We start from the raw sequence: 25,765 nt of genomic DNA, 5'->3' as shown, positions 1-25,765 counted from the left end.
GTCATCATTCAAACCCAACCAAAATAAAGACGTGGAGCAGTAGAAATGTGAGATTTATAATTATATTTTAAAGGGAAAGGTTGTTTATTCAGCTGTCTGATATCTGCTTGAGCTGGAAACATGAAAGACACAACATCTCCAGTCAAAAATCAGCCAGTTTCAATAGTGTTATATTAGTTTTAATTATATACTATCATCATTTTATTGCAATATTTTTATGTTTGATTTTAATTCAGCTTTATTTCTATTAACAAAAATATTTGAATAGTGTGTTTTAATTAGCAATAATAACCCTGATTTCAAAATATAGCCAAATACCAACATATAGCCAGAACAGATGCCTTTATAAAGGTTTAAATATCTACAAAGAGTGAGAAAAACTCTTGCATCAGGTGCATAAATGTGCAACTACAGTGAGCAAAGACCGGCCCTTCTTTCAGTGATTCATATCTAGGCCGTCCCAGCTGCTTCGACTGCCCTCGGGGGAGGGGGAGAGCATCACAAGAAACTCAATACACACTTTCAGACTACAGTTTCATTCTGGAAAAGGACTACTCTTTCTCTCTCACACATTTTTTTTTCTAGAAGAAAGTACCACTATGTTGCAAGATGACACTTTATGCTCCTTGGGTTCACTTTGTTCCTTTGTTTGGAAAATGTCAGCGAGAAGAGTCTGAAAAAAAAGAGAACCGAGGATCACATTTCATTCCCTCTCCCTGGCAAAAACTATGAGGGAGCAGCCAGGACACGCCACATTTGGAGTAAGACCCTTGGAAACGTGTGGAATGCCGACAGATCTTCTCCTGTAATTAGATGGGGCTTTTCCCGACATCTAAGAGGTCAATAAGCATTACAAACACTACATCATGTTTACCTCAGAAGGTTCATACCATCTCACAGCTGGAGATCAAACGAATTGTGCACGTCAAAAATGACAAATGAATCTTCTGAACTTCAATGATCGTTGTAAAAATGCAGCAGCGACTCCAAATACCCTGTAGTGCATTGTTTGAAGTGACGACTCTATTCAAGAAACTGCATTAAGAGCTTGGGGGGCCCACTAGAGCAGCCTGACGGGGCCTCACGGACCACACGTGAGGCAGTTCAATCCCACACACAAACACCTGGACGGTTCATTCTAAACACATCTGCACGGGCTAATGTTCTACATACAACTGGACACACCTGCATAACTCCATCCCTCATCAGCCGACATATGCGGTTTATCCCATCCATTAATACACTGAACACCATTGACAGGCTCCACAGAGCATAAACAGTGCCGGACACTTAAACTAAAGGCCCTTTCACATGATTCCTGAAGAGAAATGCCAAGCTATACAGTACAAGTTGTGCGTTGTAATGCAATTTTTCATTTTGACCATTTGCAAATTTTTCGAAGCATAGCCAATGACTACTAGATGATTCACATCTTCAAAACAAGATGGAAGAGAGTAGATTTCAGTTTTGAAATTTGCTAAAGATTACCTTTAAAGGGATAGTTCACTTTGAAATAAAATTTTGGTATGTTTTAGCCTACCTCAAGGGCATCCAAGATGTAGGTGTCTTTTTTTCCGCAGTAGTTTCAATTTTGATATTTTTAGGCCAAACCGTTCACGAAACGAGCGGTTTGTGTGAGAAAACGAACAGTATTTATATCGTTGTTACCTCTTGAACACAGCCGCGTCCAAATGATCTGAGGGCGCGGGCGGGTATATATACCCGCCCGCGCCCTCAGATCATTTGGACGCGGCTGTGTTCAAGAGGTAACAACAACGATATAAATACTGTTCGTTTTCTCACACAAACCGCTCGTTTCGTGTCTTAGGCCATCAATGTGTACTTACGATGGGGAATTGTTTAATTTGGACGATGTGGAATTGTTTTAATTTGGACTGCATTATATGACTGACAGGCAAGAACGGTTTGGCCTAAAAATATCAAAATTGAAACTACTGCGGAAAAAAAAGACACCTACATCTTGGATGCCCTTGAGGTAAGCTAAAACATACCAAAATTTTATTTCAAAGTTAACTATCCCTTTAACAGTGTTAGGATATTATTAGTGTTTTTAAAGATTAACTTTAGGAGAGAGTTTAATGACAACAAGGGTCATCTAAATGTTAAAAAATGAGCATGAATAATTAAATATCTGATATTTGCTGATAGATTTATCCAACACTGACCTTTACTTTAAAAAACTCTACAACTGGCCAATAAATTATATGGTACATTTACATTTAATCATTTAGCAGACGCTTTAATCCAAAGCGACTTACAAGTGAGGAGAGCAATAGAAGCAGTTAACAATATGACAACAATATGTAGGTGCTGTGAACCTTCCCAGTTTAGTCTAACGCAGTATATGTTTTATTTTATTTTTATTTTATAGACATAGTAGAATCTGTTCAGATTTTAAATGTTGTGGAGTGTATTCCAGCTTTTAAAGGTCACAAGGTCAGACCAATGGGTCAGCTGACAGTACGTTTACCTGTCATGCGACTTCACTCCCCAGTAAACATGAGGTTGTTCCGTCAGAGAACATTAGCAGTCCCCGGTGGGTTCCTGGGCGACTGCCCACTGAGAGGAGACCACAGAGAGTGAGACCACTCAGGCCAGAGCGACTCACCCCAGCCTGACAGCCCTGACACTGACACCAGAGGGGGCGCACAGCTGACGGGCAGGAGCATCGCAGTCTTACAGCTGGAATCCATGGAACCTCACAACATGCTGGGGCTGCTCGATTATGGCAAAAATCATAATCACAGTTATTTTGGCGAAATGATTAAAATCTTGTGAGTAATAATTCTTTACAATAGCAATGTATATAAATTATATTTTGCTGAAAATAAGGTTTCTACGATATCAAAATTGTGAAGATTTGCAATTCCACAACAGAAACTAATACTAGGCTAACTAATGCAAGTAAAAAAGTTCTGAAACAATTATACTAAACAACAATTATTATGTTTCATTAACATTAAAGGCATAGACGAATCAAAATATACTGACAAAAATCCGAGGGGTTCCCTTCGGTTGAAAACGCAATACAACCTCTTCTACATAACCTGGTCTTTAGCAACTCCACAAATGTGATAAATAACACCAACAATCACTAAACCTAATCTGTCTATGTGCCATTTACTACTAAAAGGCCAATTGTCGCTAATCACGTCAAGGTTTGTAGGACAGGTCAAATGCCCCATGCTGGTAAACTAATAGACGTTTTGTCAAAGCAAAACTGTTCTATTATAAAAGCCATGACTCTCACTCAATATAGATTTTATTACCTGGTCCATCTTCATAACACCCTGAGCGCTCCCACTGGACCCTGCTGTGACATTTGCATTTAATGTAATGAGCAGGCATCCTATTGTACAAGAAACACTGATAGATTAAAGTAATCTATGCCTAAGTACATCTAAGTGACGTAATGAAGAGCAATTGTGTGCTTTATGCTAGATGCTTTCTCTTTTTCATCTGTAATCTGAAAAAAAAGTTTCACGTTTTAGAGATAGTTTTAAATTATATATAAAACTGTTTGATTACCATGTTCATTTTCATGGTTTATTCATGGTAAATGGGTGAAATACTTCTAAGTTGACATAGGCCTACTCTATCTAAAACTAAAGGTTTGGAGTCTGTAAGATTTTTTAATGTTCTTAAAAGAAGTCTCTCATGCTCAACAAGGCTGCATTTATTTGCTCAAAAATGCAGTAAAACAGGAATATTATTCAATATATTACAATTTAAAATAATTGTTTTCTAATCTTTAGTGTCTTCAGAAATAATTCCAATATGCTGATTTCATCAATGCTTAAGTAGCATTTCTTATCAATGTTGAAATCAATTGTGCTGCTTAATATTTTTGTGGAAACCATGAGTTCAAAAGAAAAGCAATTATTTGAGACTGAAATCTTTTGTAACATTATAAATGTCTTTACTATAACTTTTGATCAATTTAATGCACCCTTGCAAAAAAAAAGTATTGATTTCATTATGCGTCAACAATCCATATTTTGGAAACACTATTGTACACTTTTGTAAGGGTCAATAAAAGTATGTAAGGGTACCCATCACCTGGGTTGGAGTTCATTTTAGCATACAAAACAACAAAAGGGCTAAATCCAGACAAACAAGAGAACTATAAATGTCCACAAGACAGCAGGACAACACATGTGTGCCTAAAAGACAAATTACACAATGAGGCCCATCATGAACTTCAGAGGAACAATACAACTGAAATACCACAGGGCCACATGGCAGACATTACCCACTGGTGCTCTTCTGAGACTATATCCTAGATCTAAACAGTGTTTAGAATCCCATTCCCGACAACCCCCCTTCCAGTGAAAAAACAACCATCACCTCTACAGATCTTTTCAACCAAAGAAGTCCAAAGAGAGTAACCCTAGAAGGACAGCATTTACATTCAAGTCCAAGCCTGTTGCACTATAATATCTTTCATCGTATGTTAGCTCTGGGGGAGAAGAATTCACAATAACAAAGATGTAATAAGTGGTAAAATGAGAGAGTCTCAACCCCTCAGGGCAGGAGATAGTAGCCGATGTGAAACCAGGGCCTCTAATTGTAGTGCAGAGGTGCCACTGGGAAGTTTGTGCGATGGGAAAATTGAGATAGCACTCAAACATGAAGTACACCTAAGATTTGCACAAGTTCATCAGCTCTATATGACAGGCTGTCAAGATGGAAACTAATATTTCGTACTCAAATCAACCCGCCACTGAAATAAAAAAAACTAGGTGGAGCGCTCCAAGAACTATATTCAGTCAGTTAAACGTTTTTTTTTTTCCCTCACCTACCTACTTTAAAAAAAAAAGAAAAAAAAAAGCTATAGGAGTGCTATTGGCTAATTGACAGAGCATATTTTATTTACTCTGGGGACTGGGACAGAGCAGATGTACTATTGACATGTCATGCATTATGTTGTGGTTGCCATTTAGAATTACGTCACATTTGTTTCTGTTGTTATGTCTTTTATGTCAATGATAGGATCTTCTCTAGACTTTAGCAAACACAACAGCTCAAATAGAGGGTCTTACAAAGAGTCAATAGAAATGGCCTGTACTTCTTTATAATGACCAACAAACGACATAATGACAGTTAAGATGTTATGTCCTGGGAAAAGCATGTTTATGGAATAGGACAAGTCTTTGTTGTTTGTGTTTGAATTAAACTGAGAAATTAAAGTTAAAGAGTTTTCAAACGTTTTAAAATGAAAGATATATGGATTAATTATGGGTAGGTTGCGTTGCAACTTGCACTGTGATGACGTGCTAGTGTTCTACACTCCACCATGTAGAACGGATAACATCTATAAAGGTTAAAAGGTTAGTTTGACCCTGCAACCTGAAAGGATGCTAGTTAATCTCAATTAGGCCACAGATTGACATAACCACATGAATCATCAATCTGACATCATATCACACTGCATGCAAATCAGAAATGTAAAAACAATGCTCTATGTGTAATAAAAATACATGCTAATATACATTTTGGATTATACACACATTTGTCCTTTTTTGTGCTTAAAATGTCAAACTCCTGATGTACACAAACAACATGTCTTACGTAAAGATCTTCAGAGAGCTGGAGTTATGGGACAGGGCTTTGAATAAGGTCTGTGTCAATGTGAATGAAGCTTCTTATCTCAAAGGAACAGCTGGGACCACTAACACATCTCCACTGGACAACCAGACGACAGATATGATCCACAGACCAATGTGTTCTGTTTCTCTCTCTGTCTCACTTACATAAACACACACACACAAAATCACAAAGTAACACAAACTCGAAAGATGCATAAGTGACAAGCTACAATACTAAAGAGGATACATCATAAACTCACTGTATTCATGTTTGTGTCTGTGTGGCCTCCCTTGCAACTTGTAATTAAACACAAAACAATGTAACATGGACAATGCATGAGTAATTAACCACCAGATCCTCCTGTCAACCCTCATGACAATGGTCATCTCAGGAACCGCACTCCAGTGGTGCAAGTCTTACCTCTCATGTCTTGGAGGGGTTAGGTGTCTAAGTCGAAACATCTAGCTATAGCTTGGACCACTTCTCTTCTACATCTACAAGACATCACTAGGATCTGTCTAACACCTACTATTCTATTATATTTTTATATACATTTTAATATATATATCTTGCTACATGAACTGTGAACTGACTAAGTGGGACTTGTCACAGCAATTTCATATATTTGCCCTATTGTTGATATGATTGCTTCTATTAAAAGTAGCTTTGGACAAAAGCGTCTATTGAAGGATTAAATGTAAATGTGATGCAAAACAAACCAGGGGAAATGAAGGCTCGTTCAGACCGGTGTCATTCCCCGTCTCCCGCTTTCTCCAATAATTCCCCAATATTATACTGTTATATGGTTTTTATAAATGAATGAATGATTAGGCTAAATATTATTCTTCCTTTTGTTTATTCATTTTAACTATGTAGAAAACATGACTTGATTATTTTAACTAGATTTTTGCTGTATTTAATGTCTAGCATTAAACTCCTTGAATCTATGCCATGTGCCATACATAAATAAATAAAAAAATGAATATAATAAAAACTATAAAATACATATCAAATACATATTAATAGAAGAATTTATGCAAGAACAGCAAAAAAAAAGGCAAAAAAGTCAAATATCTGTTTAATCTCCATGTTACCTAAACAGAGGGCGAATCTAATAAGAAACACGCAGTCGTCATCTACAGCCAGATTCCCAGGTAATTATAGTGGAAGGCAATATAACGGAAGCTGAATAAGCCCACATCCTCTTATCTTCAGAAAATATCCCCTCAAGCATACAGTCCTTTTCTCTCATTCTCAGTCCCTTGTCTGCTCTGTTTTTGCTTTACATGGATTGTCCTTACTTACAAAAATCAATGAACTCAGTTCTAGAGGACTTTTTCAGACATATAATAGGGATGTTTTTGCTAAACCATCAGGTGCCATTACAAGGCAACCATTTTCACAGAAGAATTTAGACAGCCCTCTGCCATATTCCCTGAAGATCGCATGTGCAGGTGAGACCCTAACAGGGTCATTTATCAGCAGTGCTGCTGTCCACCAGTGTACAAAAAAAAAAAAACATCTCTTCTCTACTCACACACATGTGCATCTGGACCAGCTGACCATTCATCACCACAACGACAACCCATTAAACAACAAATCACACTCCTCCAGGGGGGGCAACAGCGCTACCACAGGTCACGCTGATTAAAATGGCTTGACGCGCTGGCACTGTAAACAGCACAATAAATGAGTAAACATACAAGTAAACGCTAGATGTACTGCACAATTTTGCAGAGTTTTATTACCATATCTTAAAGACAAATCATTGCATTTGGATGATTATTTTTCAGTACTAGAAGAAAAAAACTAGGAGGATTCTTGTGTTCTAATTTAAATCTGTTCTAAAACCTTATTTTTGTCCAAAATAAGAGCAGCATCACATATAAAAAGGCACTCATGCTGACAATTTGCAGTGACAAAGATACTAAAACGTTTTTTTTTTCTTTTTGCAATAAAGGGTGAAAAGTAGGAACACCTACACTATAGCGACTTGAAGACCTCATTCATTTCTGTCAATATGAAAACACATTAATCGCAAATTATATTACAAATGCAGGGTTAGATTACTCAGAAAGTAAAAGCATCCATAAAACCTGATCCATTTAATGGAAAGTGGAGTAGTTCACCCAATACTTTTGTTCTATATATTTTTGTCGTTAGTAGTAGAGGTCGCCCGATTGATCGGTTTTGACGTTTATTTGGCTTGGTTAACCGATTGCTGGAACAATCGGTAATCTGCAAAAATTGATACCGATCATTTTTCTGGGTTGCATCCGTTGCTGGAGCAGCTGAGAAGTGTCCACCATCCTTATACTGTATGAGAGCAGCCTCTAGAGGCGAAATAATAACTATCACTGACTACTCGTGGAGTTTGTTTTGACACGTGAGACTGCGCACTGCACAGAGTGAGATACTTCAGATGTGGATTTAAAACAGGCAATGAAACGGTGTGTGTACAGTACACTACCGTACGTGTTTTCATATCATTATAAAATAATTCATTTGTTGACTAGATGCAGCATTAGTGGAGAAGAGCAGTATGTTTGCAGTCGAGGAAGCTAACATTAGCACCTCCAATGTGACAAAAATACACGCAAGTCTGCATTCTGCTTTATGCATTCGTTATGCAGCGAAGTTGCATATTTAAAGCTAGTGACGTGAGAAAGCAAACTGTATCGCCATGCAGCCGACAATATAAACAAATCAGAAACGCATTCGCCTTCAGTTCTTTTTTTATTATCACTGTATTACATATATTTTGTTATTTTAATTAGATAATCAAGTGTTCTAAAATAGAAGCAAATAAAGTGTGAGAGTATACATACAATATACTATTTTCAATACTATGGCCTTAAAGATGGCCGTCGTCTGCATGACTATTTGGATTTATATGAAATGGTAACACTTTATAATAAGAGTACATTTGTAACACAAAGGTTAATAAAAGTATTATTCATTGTTAATTTCAGCATTTACTAATACATTTTTACATTTTAAAGTTGTATCTCTTAGCATTAGTTAATGCACTAATGTTAATGATGAAGGTATAATTAATATGTTCATATTTTTTATATTTAAAAAGTACAGTACATTTTCATGGTTCTGTTTATCGGCCAGCATCGTCCAACATAGTTATCGTTATCGGTAAAATCCACTATGGGTCGACCTCTAGTTAGTAAAGAATTAATTAGTAACTTTTACACTGTAAAAGCACTTTTTTAGAAGTTGTAAATAAAAATAAAAAGATTACTGGAGTATGTTTTACAAGAAAATATCATCTACTTCAAAGTGTCAAATTTAATTCCGTTGCTGTTCCTGAAATGAAGCAATTTCTAAGTGAAAATAGATTCTACACATTTTTTTTTCAGTGACAACTGAACAAGAACAGCATTTCTAATTAATCACTTATGAGGTTGCATTTGGATTAAGAATCTACCTAAGAAGGTAGCTTCCTATGTTGAAAGTACAACAACTAGAGGACCAAAGGGACTACGCAGTCAGAAATCAACCTTCTGAGCTTCAGTACACTAGTATCGATAAACAAATTCCCTCTTTTAAAAGCAATAGCAGTTAGAGCAGTTAAAACCTCTCATCTAAGCTAGACAATTTGCCTAGTAGTAATTTGTTTCAGGCGGCGCATTATGCGATTAGACAAATGAAGATTTATCGCAAACTGCATTTTCGAAATGAACCACTTCTCTGTTGGCAATGTCAGAGCGTCTCGTGCAAAACACGCACCGCATCCCCATCTCACTCTCGCTCAAGAGCTTCTCTTTTGGCAAAAAGAGCAGCGCTCCAACGTGGATACAAGTGAGTGCAAAAACACTTCAGTGTTCACAGTGTCAAGCATGGTCTATTTTCAGTGCTAGCTGCCTGTGTCCTTGAGTAACTGTTCTTTTAAGCAGAGCAACGCTCAACTCTGCTGTCAGGCCTGTTACTTCGAGCCATTATAAAACTGAACCAGGTCTACTGGGAGACATGTCAAAGCGAGTGTGCTCCTTTTCCACCCAACCTGAAAAACAAAGACCTACATAGCCCTATCGTGCAAAAAATATTAAATAAAAAATATATATATTGTGTAATGCGTACTACCTTGCTGCTTTGTGCATTCTGTGCTGAGCCAGAGCATTGGGGGTAGTTTTACATGGAAATCAGCAGAAATGTAGATAGGAAAACCTGATTAACACAATGGAGTAACCTTAGAAAACTTCCCTCTTGCTGATTCATCACGCTGCATTTGAGAGGGCATTTTTGTAACATGCGAGATAAAAATTTGGTAAAAATGAATGAATAATTCAAGGGGACGACCACAGGATATCCACAGTCACAGCTGTCAACGCCGGAGGCAATATTACTCCAGTGAGAAAGGAAATAGCCAAGGGAGAAACAACATGGGAAACTGTGCAAATTGGAAAATAGTCAAATAACGTGGTTTGTGAGACTTTCATTAAATGCATAGATGTTTAACTGATCAAATTAGGCTACCTGACCTGTCTAATAACTTATTATAACATTAGAAAATTTTGACTAAACCACACAATTCATTTAGATTAGTTTTATAATCTCTTTATGAACTTTTTGAAGCGTCAAAGTGGTTGTTGCGTATCAATGGAGTACAGAAATCGCTCAGATTTTATTAAAATATCTTCATGTTCTGAAGATGAATCTTAAGTTTTACAGGTTTGGAACGTCATTTTTTGGTTAACTAACCCTTTAATACCCTGCATATTGATAGTGGCTCCCTAATGCCTGCAAACTATATAGAATATGCCTTAATCTCAAAGCTCCTTACAATCATCAACCACATGCAGATTCATGTATAGACCATCTGCAGCTCAGCGCAGGTGGCGGAGGAGACGACTCAGAACAAGAAGAGATATACTGCAAAAGATGTTACTCTAGTGGGAAACGTCTGTTCATAATGGATCTATAGAAAACAACAGGCTCCATTATCATCTCTCTTATGATAAAACACTCCATAAGGCACTTCCCGCACCAGACTTTACTGCTCAGCGGGACAGCCATGAAGCTCACTGAAATATAAGACAAAAATGATATATTCCAGTCCTGATGAAGAGTTTTATCAGGAAGTATTCTAACATTTCGCAGTTCAAATGAAATGAAGATAAATTATTTCTTGAGAGGTGCCAATACTTTTTACAATTACAATGTTTATTGTCAGATTAATCTGAAGTATTTTGGTGTAACATTGAACTAATCAGCAATCCACAACATACACATAGTAGTACCCCACATTATTTACGTTTTCTCTCATTTTATTGTTTATTATAATCAGTTTTCAATGAGTTGTCTTTTGCTAACTGGCCAATTTATAGAATAATAGCTCTTTAATGTCAAAATGAATAATTTCAATTATTAAAAAAAAAATGGGAGGTTTAATCTCCTGTATGGATTATAAACTCAAACTTTTTAATTCCTTTCTTTTTTAATAATAAAACACTCTGGTGCTCTTAATAGTGTGCAAGGGCTTAAAGGGGTCACTGAATTGCAACAGTACCAATTTAAATTTCACAAAAGACCCAAATAATATGCTGACTGCTGGTGGCGAGCTCAGAAAAGAACCACAGCGCTCAGATTGGTATCAATAAATGGCCTTTTCTTTGGGAGTCCCACACATCCGTGGCCGGAACCACAAACGCTGTCTAAAGTTTCTGCCTCTGGGGAGGGAGCTGCACAGACCAGGCAATGGCACATGAGACGGGTCTAGCCCCCTGAATCTTTGAGACCAAAGCTCACACCCAGACCACAAAAAGGCTTTATCGTGTGGGAGAGATAGACAGAACCCATGGCAAACAATTCCCAACATCAACTAAAAACACAACCAGGGGCAAAGGCAACTGCATTCAAAAAAATCGTAGAGGGAAGATTCTAGTGACTTCAATGCGATGATACAGCATTGTATGAGTTACATAAATAAAGGACAGGGCTGTGCCTTTGCCACAAGTGATAATCAATCAGGCTTAACGCACACAAAGACGAGGGAAAGCCGTTCCCTGACAATTCATGCCTGACCGTTGCCTTCGAAAAGATCGCTACCCCCAGCGATTCAGCGCCAGTGGCCCCAGACATCTTTTCAAGGAAGGTTTGCTGAAAGCATGGCCTTTGGCTATTGATTAGGCCGGGCTAGAACCCACCGCCTACCCCCTCGACCTTTAAAGTTCAAAAGGTCAGTGCAGGAGAAAAGAGGAGGGGGGTTGGGAGGAGATAACTGCGGCAGTAGATGAATTTCCCTTCGATCAAGGGACTGCCACATGGGATAACCCACACTAATCAGAAATGAAAAAGAAAATATATATTTATGATACTTTAAGTGAAACTAACAAAAATACAGAAATATTTGTTCACAAAATTTCCTTTTGGTTGTGGCCAAAATTGTACATATTGATTGTAAAGTGATTGCAAAAAAATAAACAATAAAGTAAACTATTAAAAAAAAATGTAATAAGTGAACAATTATTTATTAGCCTATTTAAATTGTAAAGTATCTATGCATCATGGTAACATTTGTTTAATGTATGCTGATAAAATTAAAATATCACTATTACAGTTCAGTCATGACAACTCTAAGGATAATTTGTAAAACATTTTATTAATGAAAATTAATGTACACAGTTTTGGTCTTGGCGGACTAGACCTGCTACGCTGCTAGAGAGAGGAAAACCCCTCTCTCAGGGAGCAGATTTAGGCAGGTGGTGCTGGGGAGGTGGAGGGCTAGGAAAAGAAGTTGCATTGCGATAGTGCATTCGTTTTGATGAGACAAGGTTATAGATGTTATATGATGTTATACATGTTAATGGATACGTCAAATCGATTGTCTGGGAACATTACGTTTGGTGAACCAATCCGAACACGAATAGTTCATGGCATACATTTGATAAAATCAAATTCTGATCAACAATCACATCATCAATCGACTCATCACGACTCTATTTGATGACGACAAACATGGCCTGACTTGTCAGCAAGATAAAAGCTGCTTGTTTGTGGTAGCTGCCAAGCTTTGATTGTTTGGGATTGCATTCGTTTAAGTAGGATGAAGACAAAGACATGCTGGGCTGAGTGCCAGGAGCAGTTCTACAGCAAGAACAGCCAAGTTAGTAGACCTTATCCCATCATACACACCCAGAGTGACATAAAAGGCCATGCAGAGAAACGCAAATTGCTTATACAATATAGAAATGAAAAATGGCATATTTTTTGGTTTAGAGTTCACTTGACTTCGATCAGATGCTTACATAAGAAGAGTTCTTGCAAAAGACAGCTAGACGGAACACAGTGGAATGAAACAGCAGGGGTCTCGTTTTAAAAAGTTCGACTATTTTTCACTTGACATTCCATAAAAGAGCAACACTTGATGTGAAACAATAATTATGCAAATGTGTCAGCCAAAGACGTCCATTAGAATGAATATGCATTTAGCAGCGGTGCTTTAAAGGGGATGAATTTAAAGACACAAACTACAGCTAAATCACATCATGCTAATACAAACTCACTAACCAATTAGGTGTTGGATGGCTAGTAGTCCATGGGTTTTCAAACTGAATATTTCAGAAAAAAATTGTGCAAAATGAAAATGAATGAAAAACATTTCTTCTTAACGTTATTGTGAAAGCCATTTAAAATGAATAATAACTATTAATAAAATAACTTTTGCCGCTGTAGTGGACATTCACTGTAAGGGAATCATCATATTTAGGCATCACTGGCATTAAAAAGTTTGAAAACCCCAGGCATTTATGGTGTGATCCATCCATATTATTCTACGAATATGCATAATTAAAAAATTGAGATTCTAAAATTACTTTATTATCTGTAATGTAGAGCTGCACGATTAAACATTAAAAGGTCACAATCTCGATTCGACTATATTTATCTTTGACAAGCACGATCACAGCGAACATTCAAACAGTCTTTTTAACCACACAGTATCATTATTTTTGTTACAATCATTGAAATGATCACAGAAGTACTGGGATAAAAGTTTATAGTTTGGATATAAACACTGATGTTTATGGTAGCGAACTTCAAAATCACCTTTTCGAACACGCTTCAAATAAATGATCAATTACATCGTTAAACCAGTAAGTGGCGACAAGTGATTGTTAAAAAAATTAATTTGTTATTGAATCAATCATTCAAGAGATTTTCATCCAGTAATAATGAAACAACTATTTATGAGCGAGTGATTGAATCGTTCATTCAAACTTTTTTGAAACAATTAAAGGTAGGGTAGGTAGGATTTTTATAAAAAACTTTTTTTCCAATTTGTTTAAACTGTCTTATATACCAATACATAATTAAAATGTAAGTGCACTGAAAAAGAGAGTATAAAAATCGAGTGACTGTAGACCTTTTAATCTGCAATAAACACAGCTCATTATTTCCATTCGGGACGAAACAATTGATTGGTTTGGGCGACTGTCACTCACTCTCGCAACCATGGCTACCATGGCTGTTTTTAGCTTTGCCTTATAAATATAGCTCGTTACCTATAAATATAGCTTGTTACTGAATCAAACAAAGTATATTTTAAACTTTACCAGTATCGATATGCTAGCTTGATAGTGAGTACTAAAAGAAATCTTATTTGTTTATATTTATAGTGATAAAGTTAGGTTAGGTATTTTATTACATGTGATTCTGACATGATGTCACTGCATGCACTGCGCTCCTTCCTCTCCACTCATCTCAGGTAAATAAATGCGACTTCCAGCTGAGCCTGAGCGTTTGGCGTCGCGCGTTCATGTGTTTTGGGGGCGTGGCTTTGGAAGGAGCTAGCGCTGTCACTTTACGTTCGAAAATCGATTGCACAATCGATTGGACCAACCAACGCAAGTTTCGAAAACGAAAATAGGGAATCGATTTTAACGGTCTTTTCTCGGAGCGCGTCCAGCTCGTCACGATACGCCCGCAGCGAACGCGCGTCATACAGCAACTGCAGGCTCTGACAAACACGCATAACAGCAAATTATCTTTCTGCATAATGCGTCTCTTTTTACTACAAAACTGTGAATTCTTGCGGTATGCAGACAGTCTCATGCATTCAGATACAAATTCGGGCTACGCGTCTACAATCGCCTACATAGGCGAAATTTGTTTGACATTTCTAATCGTAAACACAGCCAGGTTGAAGACTGAGGTAATGGTTTTCATTTATGCTATGGCAGTCCACTCTGCTTATTGTTTTTCGAGAATGTTGCACTCCTGTTTGTCACTGTGTACGAAACTTAACGCCAATAAATCATCAGAAATATTGCAGACTTGTGCGCGTCTCAAGAGCCCTCTTTACGTTCGTCCTAATGCCTGTTCGTTGTCCGTGGATTTGCCCATATTTTGCGTTTAAAATGGAAACGTCTTTAGACATGGAAAATCGATTTTACAATCGATTCAATGAACACTTATGTCTTAAAAATCGAACAGGATTTTTTCACAAAAGTGACAGCCCTAGAAGGAGCCCAGAAGGGAGGGGGTGGAGTGAATGGAAATAATTAGCTGAGAGGTCTACAGACACTCGATTTTTATACTCTCTTTTTCAGAGTACTTACATTTTAATTATGTATTGGTATATAAAGACAGTTTAAACAAATTTGGAATTTTTTTTTTTTTATAAAAATCCTACCTACCCTGCCTTTAAATAATTCAAAGTAATTAAATATTTTTAAATAGACTGCAGTGATTAACAAAGTAAATTGCATGTTATTTTGGGAGAATGGTGATCTCTATCATGATTCTCAATTTATCCAGAATTGTGCAGCTCTACTGTAAAGAAGCAACCAAGAAAGCGTCTAGTAGCTTGCAAACCAACAACAACCCAAGGGAGCCCAAGTTGCTTTAGTGTGAGGCCTTAGGGAGGGAATGCAGGTGCTGTGAGGAGGCATCTTTGGTTGCTTTGAGCAACGGGCGATAAACAATGACAGAGTCATCAGCATGGTTGCTAAGGGAACACATACACAACCATTAGGGCCTTTTGATCTGTTGGGAGAGAGCATGTGAATGAAAAAGAGATACATCCCATATTCATCTCAGGAAAGAGCAGAGAGAGTAGAGGGGTAAAATAAAAGTACTTAATCATATTAATCTGATAAATGAAAAACTAAAGCATGCCAAAGAAATGTGCCGTCATGGCAGGAGTCTTTGCAGCAGTCTTGATTGATTGCTGCTTATCTTAATGGCCAATAATTGTCTCGCTGAAGCAAATAAGAGCTGATTGCACATTTCAAAATAGCATACATAACAAGTGAATCATGTTGATGCCATCTAATAAGACTAATCAAATTAATGCCATTAACAATTAGCCCAGCTAATATGAAGCCTCATACCAACCAGTATATAAATAGGAATGATGATACAGGACTGACGTAGGGTTTTGCTTGGGGGAATCAGCGGGGGTCAATACTAGTCAATGGATGAGCATTGAACACTGCTGAGATCATTCAAGCTCAGCAGAAATAAAAAGCCAAAGCATTACGATGTTTAAGCACATGAAGAACACGAAAATAGGCTCAAGTCCTTCCAGGATGTTTACAGTCACCCTTTTGAAGAGCCACTCCACTAGAAAACAAACTTCTCAGCTGCAAGAGTGCAAGTTAGGTTAGAAGAGATTAAAACAATTAGATTAAACCGGAGATGAACGGTAACGCGAGACCTTCTATGACTCAGGGAGAAATCTCTCACCTCCTGCTTTATCCCATGACAAAAACTGCACTCATAGAAGGCAGTATCGCCTTTCTTGTCTTGTAACACTGGTTAGTCTTAACAGTTCTAACCAAGGCCTTATGGGAATGGGCTCTATGGCAACTAAGATGGGCCCAAAGGGAAGGATTTATCTGCCTATTCTTTCATCATTGCATGGATTGCTCTTACTCAGGACATTTTCCAAGTCTGAGGCCTGAGATGGGTCACAAAAGGCCTTCTATTTTATCTGCTAAAAGTGCAAGAGCTACATGCCAAGACATGTCTGAATATGACCAGTGCATTGTGATGTACATCTGAATAAAAGGATTATATAGAATTAGAAAAAAGTTACGGTGGGGACTTGGATCTCCATCGGTTGTAGATTGGCTAAAAGCGAGCTTGCCACTAAATGGTTGGAGAAATGTGGCATACGCCACCAGAGAGAAGTCTGCTGAAAGATTGAGTTATGAAATTTTGGTTAAGAAGTACGAGAATTATAAAACATAAAACACACAGATTCATTGTTCACAACAGAGCTGCACGATTAATCATTAAAAGGTCACGATCTCGGTTCAAACACACACAGTCTCATTCCTAAATGGCAACAAATCGAATATGTCTATTAAACCTTTGACAAAATCACACTGGAACATAATTTTTTTTTTAAACGCCGTTGCCAGTGCTACTGACCCAGAGAAAGAGGTTATCAATCATGCATATGTAATATGAAACGGCTCTTTTCAATCACACAGTATCATAATTTCTGAATATACAAATATTCAAATTAACACAGAAGTACTGGGATACAAGTTTACTGTATAGCTTGGATTGCATCGCACAATTACATCATTATGCCACTAGGTGGCGAAAAGTGGCTTAAAAATGTGTATCATTGAATCATTCATTCAAGAGTTTTGTTCAAAAATGTTGATTCATCCTGCAATGAAACAAGTTTAGTATTTATGAGTAAGTCATTGCATCTGATTTTTTTTTTTTATATAGACTGCAGCAATTTACATTTTGTCAGAACCTCTAGTAAATGTTATTTGTTAAGTTGTCTCTTCTCTGTTCAGAATCGTGATCTCTATTTATCCAGAATCATGCAGCTCTAATTCACAATTAGATAAAAAAAATGCATTTAGAAAATAGATAGGGTGCATGTTAGATTTTAAAATGCACCGATATGAAAATCTTGGCCGATACCGATAACCGATAATTCTTTATATTTGAAAGCCGATAACCGATATATTGGCCGAAAAAATTTAAATCCAAATCCAAATTTAAAATCCTGATTACAAAAACAAAAGTCACCATTAAAAGCTACAGACCAAGCACACAATTATAATGATGTTCTAATTATTTATGTTTTATGTAGCCTATATGTCTGACTTGCATGTTGCACTTAACCGTTTTTCTTTTTTTTTAAGTGATTCCAATCATATTTCAAGCAATTCAAAAACATCATGGCGAACAGTGTGCATCTGAAGTGCTTCAGCTGAAGGAAACAATTCACTATTTATTGGCTCTAATATATCGGCCAAGTTTTCTTATCGGGCGATAACGATAACATTAAAAATAAACATATATATCAGCCGATACCAATATATCGTGCATCCCTAATGCATTTTCATTTAATTTCATTACAGTTCATCTAATTAACTCCATAAGCGCAAACTTCATTATATAAAATGATAGAAGCCATGAATCATGCAAGACAGAAAGTTCCAGTCAAGGGTTCATTTGAAAAACGAAAAATGGTACAACAATGTTGTGCATAGATACAGTTAATTCAACCTAGCTTGTAAGTAAAACCTAACAATTCCTTGACTTGTGATGTATTGTTACGTTTCGGAATGACGAAATCAGGGTGTGACGTGGGTGGAGAGAAGCAGATTTTATTGGGTGGAGTGAAAAGCCCAGCATGCGTGGAAAGACAGGCAGGAGACAGGCTTAGTCTATCAAACAAGAGAAAAGGAGAGTAGACACAGATGGTCCCATCAATAACCCCCACTCTTCCCACCACCACCAAGGGTGTTCATCCACTGTTTGGGCACTAGAATCAAGCACAAAGGCTGATGGTCAGGCCGGAGCAGATGGCAGGTATTTGTGGACCTGTGGGGAACAGTGGTACAGGATCCCTCAAGCAGGAAGTGTGGGAATTCTACTGCGAAAGAGACTTCATTAACAAAAATGGGCGGCAAATTGTAATGACATAGCTGTCAAGCAGCAAGACAAATAAAATAAAATAATGAACATATAGTGTGTAAAGGGTTGCATTTGACTGGGGCTTTTTAAGAAATTTGTCAAACTGAGTCAGTAAAATAAAATAAAACATACAGTGTAAAGGGGTGTCCACTTTGCAAATGATTTGTTTCACTGGCTTTTTAATGAAAGAGTTTAGCCAAGTCATTGAAATGAGTCATGGACCGAACTAAGCATTCTTGCCAACTCACTTCCAAACTGAATTATTTACTTAGTGATAATCAGAATCCTGTAGTAAACATTGCCATGTGTGTTTGTTCATTTTACAGTTTGTATACAAATCGGAATGATTAATATGACCCCATGATCACATTCGTGATTAATAGTTTGAGCACTTCTGAAATAACTGGACATCCAGGGTAAGGCTATAGACAAAATAAAGCTTGGGCTGTGAATAATATCTTAGTCAGTAGCACTGAAAATTGCACAAGCACCAAGAAAGCCCTGACAGTGACTTTAAAAATACTGAACAATCTTTAGGCAATTTTTAGACATTAACTCATAGTTCATTCATTCATAATTTAGCAAGGTTGGTGTGATGGTGTCATTATGATAAAGCAACAACTCAAGTGACTCAAATGACAACTCAAATCTCAGCGATATTATGCAAGATGAGCAACAAAGCCTGTTTATATGCCACACCACAACTATTTAAAATGAACAAGTGAAGTAAAAAAGATTGTTAAAAAAAATAAAAATTAAAACAAATCATGGTCAGTCATGCTTACAACCTAAAATATAGGCTAGTTTTTACTTTTAATTAAAATCTTTATATATATATATATATATATATATATATATATATATATATATAAAGATTTTAGTAAATCTTTATAAATTTTACTAAAATATTAGATAGATAGATAGATGGTCGTGGTGTGGCATATTATTTAATTTTAAAAGTACAAATATTCCAAATATAGTCTGTCAGTGTTTAAAATAGGTTTAGTGGTCACATGTCAAATTTGCTAAAGCATTTCATGCCAGCCGCACAAATATTTCCCATCTCTATAGCCATATCTAAAAATGACCAAAATATCACAGAAAATAAATATATATACTGCCTCATTCAGCAACACATTACAGGGCAGATGTGTTAGAGGTTATAACATTTAATGGGGAAATATTCTCTGACAGGTTGAGGACAGCGTCCGTGTCAGGAGCCAGCAGGGGCAGGCCAGTGAGTCGTGACCTGGTGCAATCAAAAGAACGCCAACTGTGCGACATCAAACAGACAATCTGGCCAAAGAAAACAATGCTATTGTGTTTTGCTAGCAAGCCAAGGGACCAAATTATGAGTTAACACATCTCTGAACTTACTTGCAATGAAGTAAATCAGCCATGCATTATATAGTACAATTAAAAAAGCTATTATTTTTAGCGCACCATATAAACATTTTCATTTTGGAAAATTTAACAAATGCATTAATGCACATTTAGGGTGTGTTTGTTCACACATGCCAGTTTTGGTTTGATTAAAGCAAACTTATAGCTTTCTTAGTGTGGTTCATTTTTAAGTGTGAACGCTGCCATCTGAACCTTGGTTCACACCAAACAAGTGGATTGAGACCCAACTTTTCAGGTGGTGTAGTTCGCTTCCAAGCAAACTGGTGCAGTTCGACTGAAATACGAATAGAACATGGAGCAAGACATCTAACCAAACCAAAAACAGGACGTGATGTCACGAGATGCGACCCTAAAAAGGACAGAATTCTCAAGAATGCCTGGATCTTCTCGTCGTTATCGGTTGAAAATTTAAACTTTCCTCACTTTGTCCGTGACATTCCTACAATTTAGCATCTTTGTGCCTTTCAATATTTTGTTCTGTTCGTCCTACATGCTTCTCTCTATGCAGTCAGTGCTGCGGGGAATGCATGGTGTTGGATACGGCAGCTTTGTGTGTTGGTAAGACTAACTGTTAGGTTCTCCGGCAGCTTTATGCAGAGCAACCACTGGGATCCTCTGACCTTTCAGTCCTAGCTGGCTGACATAACCTGATAACTCTAAAATAAGCTTCATGTGACTCATGATGGTGCTAAAGCAAACAATACGAGTCATTGCCAAGTTTATAGATAGGAAGCACAGAAACAACATGTGGAAACTATGAGCAAAAGTCATCAGACTTACTATGTGTAACCTTAAAATTGAAAAGGTCAAAATTCTAATTCTTGATTACTAATAGCAAGTAAATCTCTGAAGAACATAAAATCTCTGATATCCTAATACACATTACTGATCTTACTGTGCGTGATGTATCGCTATTTTAGGCAACACAAAAGTCTGTCTTCGTAATCTTCGTATTCAAAATAGAAATTTTCTTTTTGGCTGACATCCCAAATCACACTTACTTCCCCCTCCAATCATCTTATTTCTGTCAGGTAACCCCCACTATTATATTCATAATCCAATAAATTGCTAATGAATAAAATCCGGCGTACTTTTCATTTTACTTCAAAATAAATCAGATTACAAATATAAAATGGTTGTGAATGCAATTTACTTTTGACTTCATTAGCTTCTCAGCCATATTGAATCAGAATATAAAATAATCTAAGCACAAAAAATATGATACATGACCTATGATAGTCAGGATCAGGATAAAAAGGGAATGATCAAACACCAGGAGCCTGGATTACAAATAACACACCACTTAGGACACAAGTCCTTGGCATAAGCCGATAAAGAGGGATTCCAGGCACAGTTCAGGCATTTCTTCTCTATCACAGTATCACTTTCACGACAACCAAAGTGTTGTAGAGGAAGTAGTCGATCCCAAAACATCACAGGTTGGGGGAAACTACATGGCAGACTTATGGAAAGGTAATCTAAATATATCAAAGTGAAACAAATTAGATAGCATACGCAAATACTTAGGAAGTATTGATGCCGAAATTTCAGTAACTGAAAATATAGGTAAAAAAAATCAATTCAGTTTCAACCAGGGATGCACGATATATCCATATCGGTATCAGCCGATATATGTTCATTTTTATAGTTTTATTGTTATGAAAACGTGGCCGATATACTGAAGCCAATAAATAATGGCTTATTTCCTTCATCTGTGTCACTTGTATACTGTTGTTCACGATTATGTTTTTGAATTGCTTGAAATATGACTGGAATGACTTCAACAAGGAAAATACGGTAATGTGCAACATGCACAGCACAAGTCTGACATATAGGCTACATAAAAAATTATAATGAGAACATCATGTTAATTGTGAGCTTGGGACGTGGCTTTTAATGGTGACTTTTGTTTTTGTAATCAGGATCTCAAATATAAAAATTTGTATTTAGATTTATCAGCCAATTATTATTTTTTTTAAATCTAAAGAATTATCGGTATTGGCCAAAATGTTCATATCGGTGCATCTCTAGTTTCAACCGAAATTGTTTTGGAGAGCCAACATTTTTGACCGAAACAGTTAGGCTAGCACATTTGTTTTAACTGTCAGCATCTATTTTTGTGACCAAAAATTAGATAAGCTACACAAGCTGAGTGGATGCACTTGATTGTGACCAAAAATGATGCTATAGCAATATGTAAAAAAAGTCAAGCGAAATATCAAGACGTGACTTTGTTGAAGAACTTTACTATAACTGGTTTATTACCTATCTGCTATGCTGATTAGGGTGTCAATTAGCCAAGAACCCAAATTTGTCCAGTTTTGTTTTTCGGCTAAATGAAAATAGTGATTTCGGTGTATCACTATAGGTATAGGTTAGGTATAGTGCACACTGCACACAAGCACAAACAAATTGACAGACAAAAATTAAACACAGACAAATTGTACCTGATATGGATACCAAAATTTAGAAGACAATAAAAAAGCACAATAACATAACTGTCAACATTGCACCATCATAAAGTTTGTGCTAGAACAAATCTCTCTCCTTCAGTCATGGAAAAAGGCATGGCTGTTAATCTGGGGTGTGTTTTCATGTTACTACAACCCCGTTTGGCTGCAGCACAAAGCTAATGAGATGCTCCGCACAGGCGGATTCTGTGCATCATGCTGCTATTAACAGTCTTAGTCATCATCAGAGCGAGGGGACAGAGACATTCCTGCCAAATGAGCACTGCTGCTCTGACAAACGCAATGTCATGATACCAATGTACCTCTCTCTCTCTCTCTCTCTCACTCTCTCGAACGCTCTCTCCTTCTACATAAATAATAGGCATTTCTGTCTGCAAACAGCCCTGGAGGACTCAGCCCTTGGGGTGATGCCAAATCCCCATGGTTACTACAATGCAGTAACTGCCTCTTTCCTTTGGTGATGATGATGATGATGATGATGTTGTTGTTGCTCATGAGATGAAAAGGAAACAGACCATCCGGCTTAGTTTGCTGGAAAGTAAAAGGGAACCTTCTAAAAAATTATGTGAACACAGGAGCAAATTTGGCCGATGAGTTTTCATGACTCCTCCAGTCATTTGCAATCAATGTAGCCGTTTAATTATTTTCAGGCACAACTAGAAAAATGTTTATTTATTATTTACTTTCATAAATTCCCTTAAAAAGGTGTCTGCATAATGAGCAATATTAGAGACAGTTTGAGTGGCTTGGGGGAAGGGACAGTGGGTAAGTGGGCATAATTGCGGAGAACAATATTAAAAAGAGGGTCCCTGCCATTACTTAGTCAATTAACTTGGTATGAAAACTCAGGCATCATCATCGTGTTAATTAAAACATAGCTGCATGCCATGAGAAAGCACAGACCTCATATTTCTATGTTCTTCTTTTAAGGTTAAAATTGTATTATCTTTCATAAATTTTCCAGGCCGAGGAATGGGGATACTTCTAGGTTTTATGAGACTGTGGAGACCCATATAGAGTAACTGCCACTTCCACAGATGAAAATACTCAAAATAGAATGAAAAACAAATAAATTCAAAACAGAAAAGCACTTCTGCCTCATTACAGATGAAACACAGAGTTATGTTTAGCACAATATCAATGACAATTCATAAAAACAACTGACAATTTGACAGTCACTGTGGCTTAACCAATATGAAAGAAGCCATTTTGCTGTCATGTGACAAGAAAAGCATAAAAGGAGAGGACTCTTTTTTACATTAAGAGACCTTGAAAAAAATTAACTTCATATTTTGACCTTTTTATGAATAGGCATTTCAAATGGAGTAACTCCAAGACAAGATTTCCTTGAAAAATGTTTTGAAAATACTGACCAAGTTCATACTTGACGTTACACCACGTGAAATTTTTAGTCATTAAATCAAAATATTTGTAAAAACAGTATTTTCTAATGTATGAAACAAGATTACAACCTTTCCAACTTGCCAAATGAGTTTTAACTAGACTTTAAAAAATGTCTTCTTTTTTGTAATATCAACCTTATTTGTCATTGACCCAACAATATGTGGCAAGCTTCTATCAAACCTGTTGTTCGCAAAAAAAAAAAAAAAAAGATGATTAGCATGATGATGCACAAGTGAGGCAACACTGCCTTAACCAGCCATTCAAATACTACTGCAGTTTATGATTCTTACCTTTGACTTGAGTCTCGTAATCTGTAATGATCTCTTTTTCCTTTTTACACTTCAAAGGAGGGGTCGACATGATTTTCAATAGTGAATAGTAGTAATATCAATAGTTCAGTTATGAGAATGTTTGTAAACTGGCTTATTTTGGGGAGTTTTCCTATATCCAGGTCGCCCTATAGCGGCAAGTGCATCCCAGAGATTGTTCAAGTTGCTCAGGCTGAAAATCCCAAAAGCCAAACACCGCAAATGTTCATAGTCCGAGTTCCCAACGACCCCGCCGTCAATGCTATCAAAACAGAGCGCGCGCTGGAAGAGTTTCCTCCCAAACAAGTAACCCTTTCCTTGGGCAAATGTCCACTGTTTGTTCCGAATAGAGCCCTTCAAGCTGTCTTTTAGTCACCCGCCGACGGATCTGGACGGACAGAAGAGCATAATGACATGTTACACAGGGCTATCGTGATTCCCAGCACCCTTTCCTCGCGTCCGTGTGACTGATCGCCGGACAGTTTCACGGATTCTGACTGACCTCAAAGCAGCTGGAAAAGCAAGTGGTTGGAAATGGGAGGGATTGGAGGTGGAGGGGGTGCACGTAGCGGAAATGTGGACGAGAACGGGATTGACAACTTTTCTAACCAGTTGTCCCCGACAGTAATTTTGTAGTCGTTACAGACTAAGCGATTCAAAATATTGCATTTTGATGCTAATAAAACAGTTTGAAAACTTGTTGTGAAATGTGTTTTTGAAATTGATATATGCTAACGCTTCAAATCGTTATAGTCTTGATCCTTTAAAAGTGCATATGATTTATGGTAATGACTTTTAAAGTCGTAAAGTAAGCCTTGTGAATATTTTTATTTGGTTTCAGCAACTCGTTTTAATATCGCTAAGCAAAGCAGTAGTGTGTGTTGTGTAGGACGCCTAGTGGCCAGTAATGGGAATTACACGAAAATAAATCACTGTGACGGCTGGGAAAGAAATGAACGAGGGCGAATTTATAACAGAAAAGACATAACCTGTCAGAGTTCATATTTTTCCAATGACTTATCACCCACTTTTTACAGTTTACACTTTAAACTCGGCTCTATACATTAAATAAAAATGCTAAGCAAATATAAAAGGTTGCAACATTATTTCATTGGACCATTTATTAATTTATCTTTTTTTTAATTATTATAAAATACTAACAAAGCCCAAAAGGTAGGTATTGTATACATAATCTGAAGATATGGATAAACTGACAGTCAGCTGATGTCACATAGCGCCTCTTACAGGACAGTTGTTTTGTTGCGAGACTTTTAGAAAATGGTAGAGCCTTTGAATTAATCTTATATCAAAAATCTTTAGGACACAACTATCCCTCTAAACAAATTTCAAGAGTGTTGAAGGCATCACTTCTCAATGAAGATCGTATTTTAAACTCTTCGAAACGTTTTACCATGCTTTCATCTTTGTTTCTTTCACAGATGCTTTTTATAGAATTTATTGCTCCAAATGACGATGATCTGAACAAAGAGTGGCATAAATATAATAATAATAATATTTTTCCACATTATATACATGTGACAATGTTCCAAAATTAAACATTGATTTAATTTCCCTACATTCATCTGCTAAAAATTAAAGTTCGAAATCTATTTATCCCTAAACTGTGTGATTGACTATCAAGCACAAAGAGTGCTGTTGTGTGTA

General features: G+C 36.9%; 1 protein-coding gene across 7 annotated transcripts in view; it reads right to left on the bottom strand.

The window, feature by feature from the left end:
• Positions 1–24,626, bottom strand: part of srgap1a (SLIT-ROBO Rho GTPase activating protein 1a) — a 113,532-nt gene extending 88,906 nt beyond the window's left edge. For all 7 annotated transcript variants that reach the window (XR_014030671.1, XM_081373198.1, XM_081373199.1 and 4 more), the window contains exon 1: positions 24,083–24,626. Coding sequence is in view for 6 of the 7 variants with exons in the window: in XM_081373198.1 (XP_081229324.1) it covers positions 24,083–24,152 (70 nt within the window). In the remaining variant the exon portion in view is untranslated. The remainder of the gene's footprint in view (positions 1–24,082) is intronic.
• Between the last annotated feature and the right edge of the window lie 1,139 nt (positions 24,627–25,765).

This window comes from Scardinius erythrophthalmus (assembly GCF_964197995.2).
Source record: "Scardinius erythrophthalmus genome assembly, chromosome: 8".
NCBI lineage: Eukaryota > Metazoa > Chordata > Actinopteri > Cypriniformes > Leuciscidae > Scardinius > Scardinius erythrophthalmus.
Note: the sequence above shows the minus strand (reverse complement) of the source record. Positions and strands in the feature narration are given on the sequence as shown.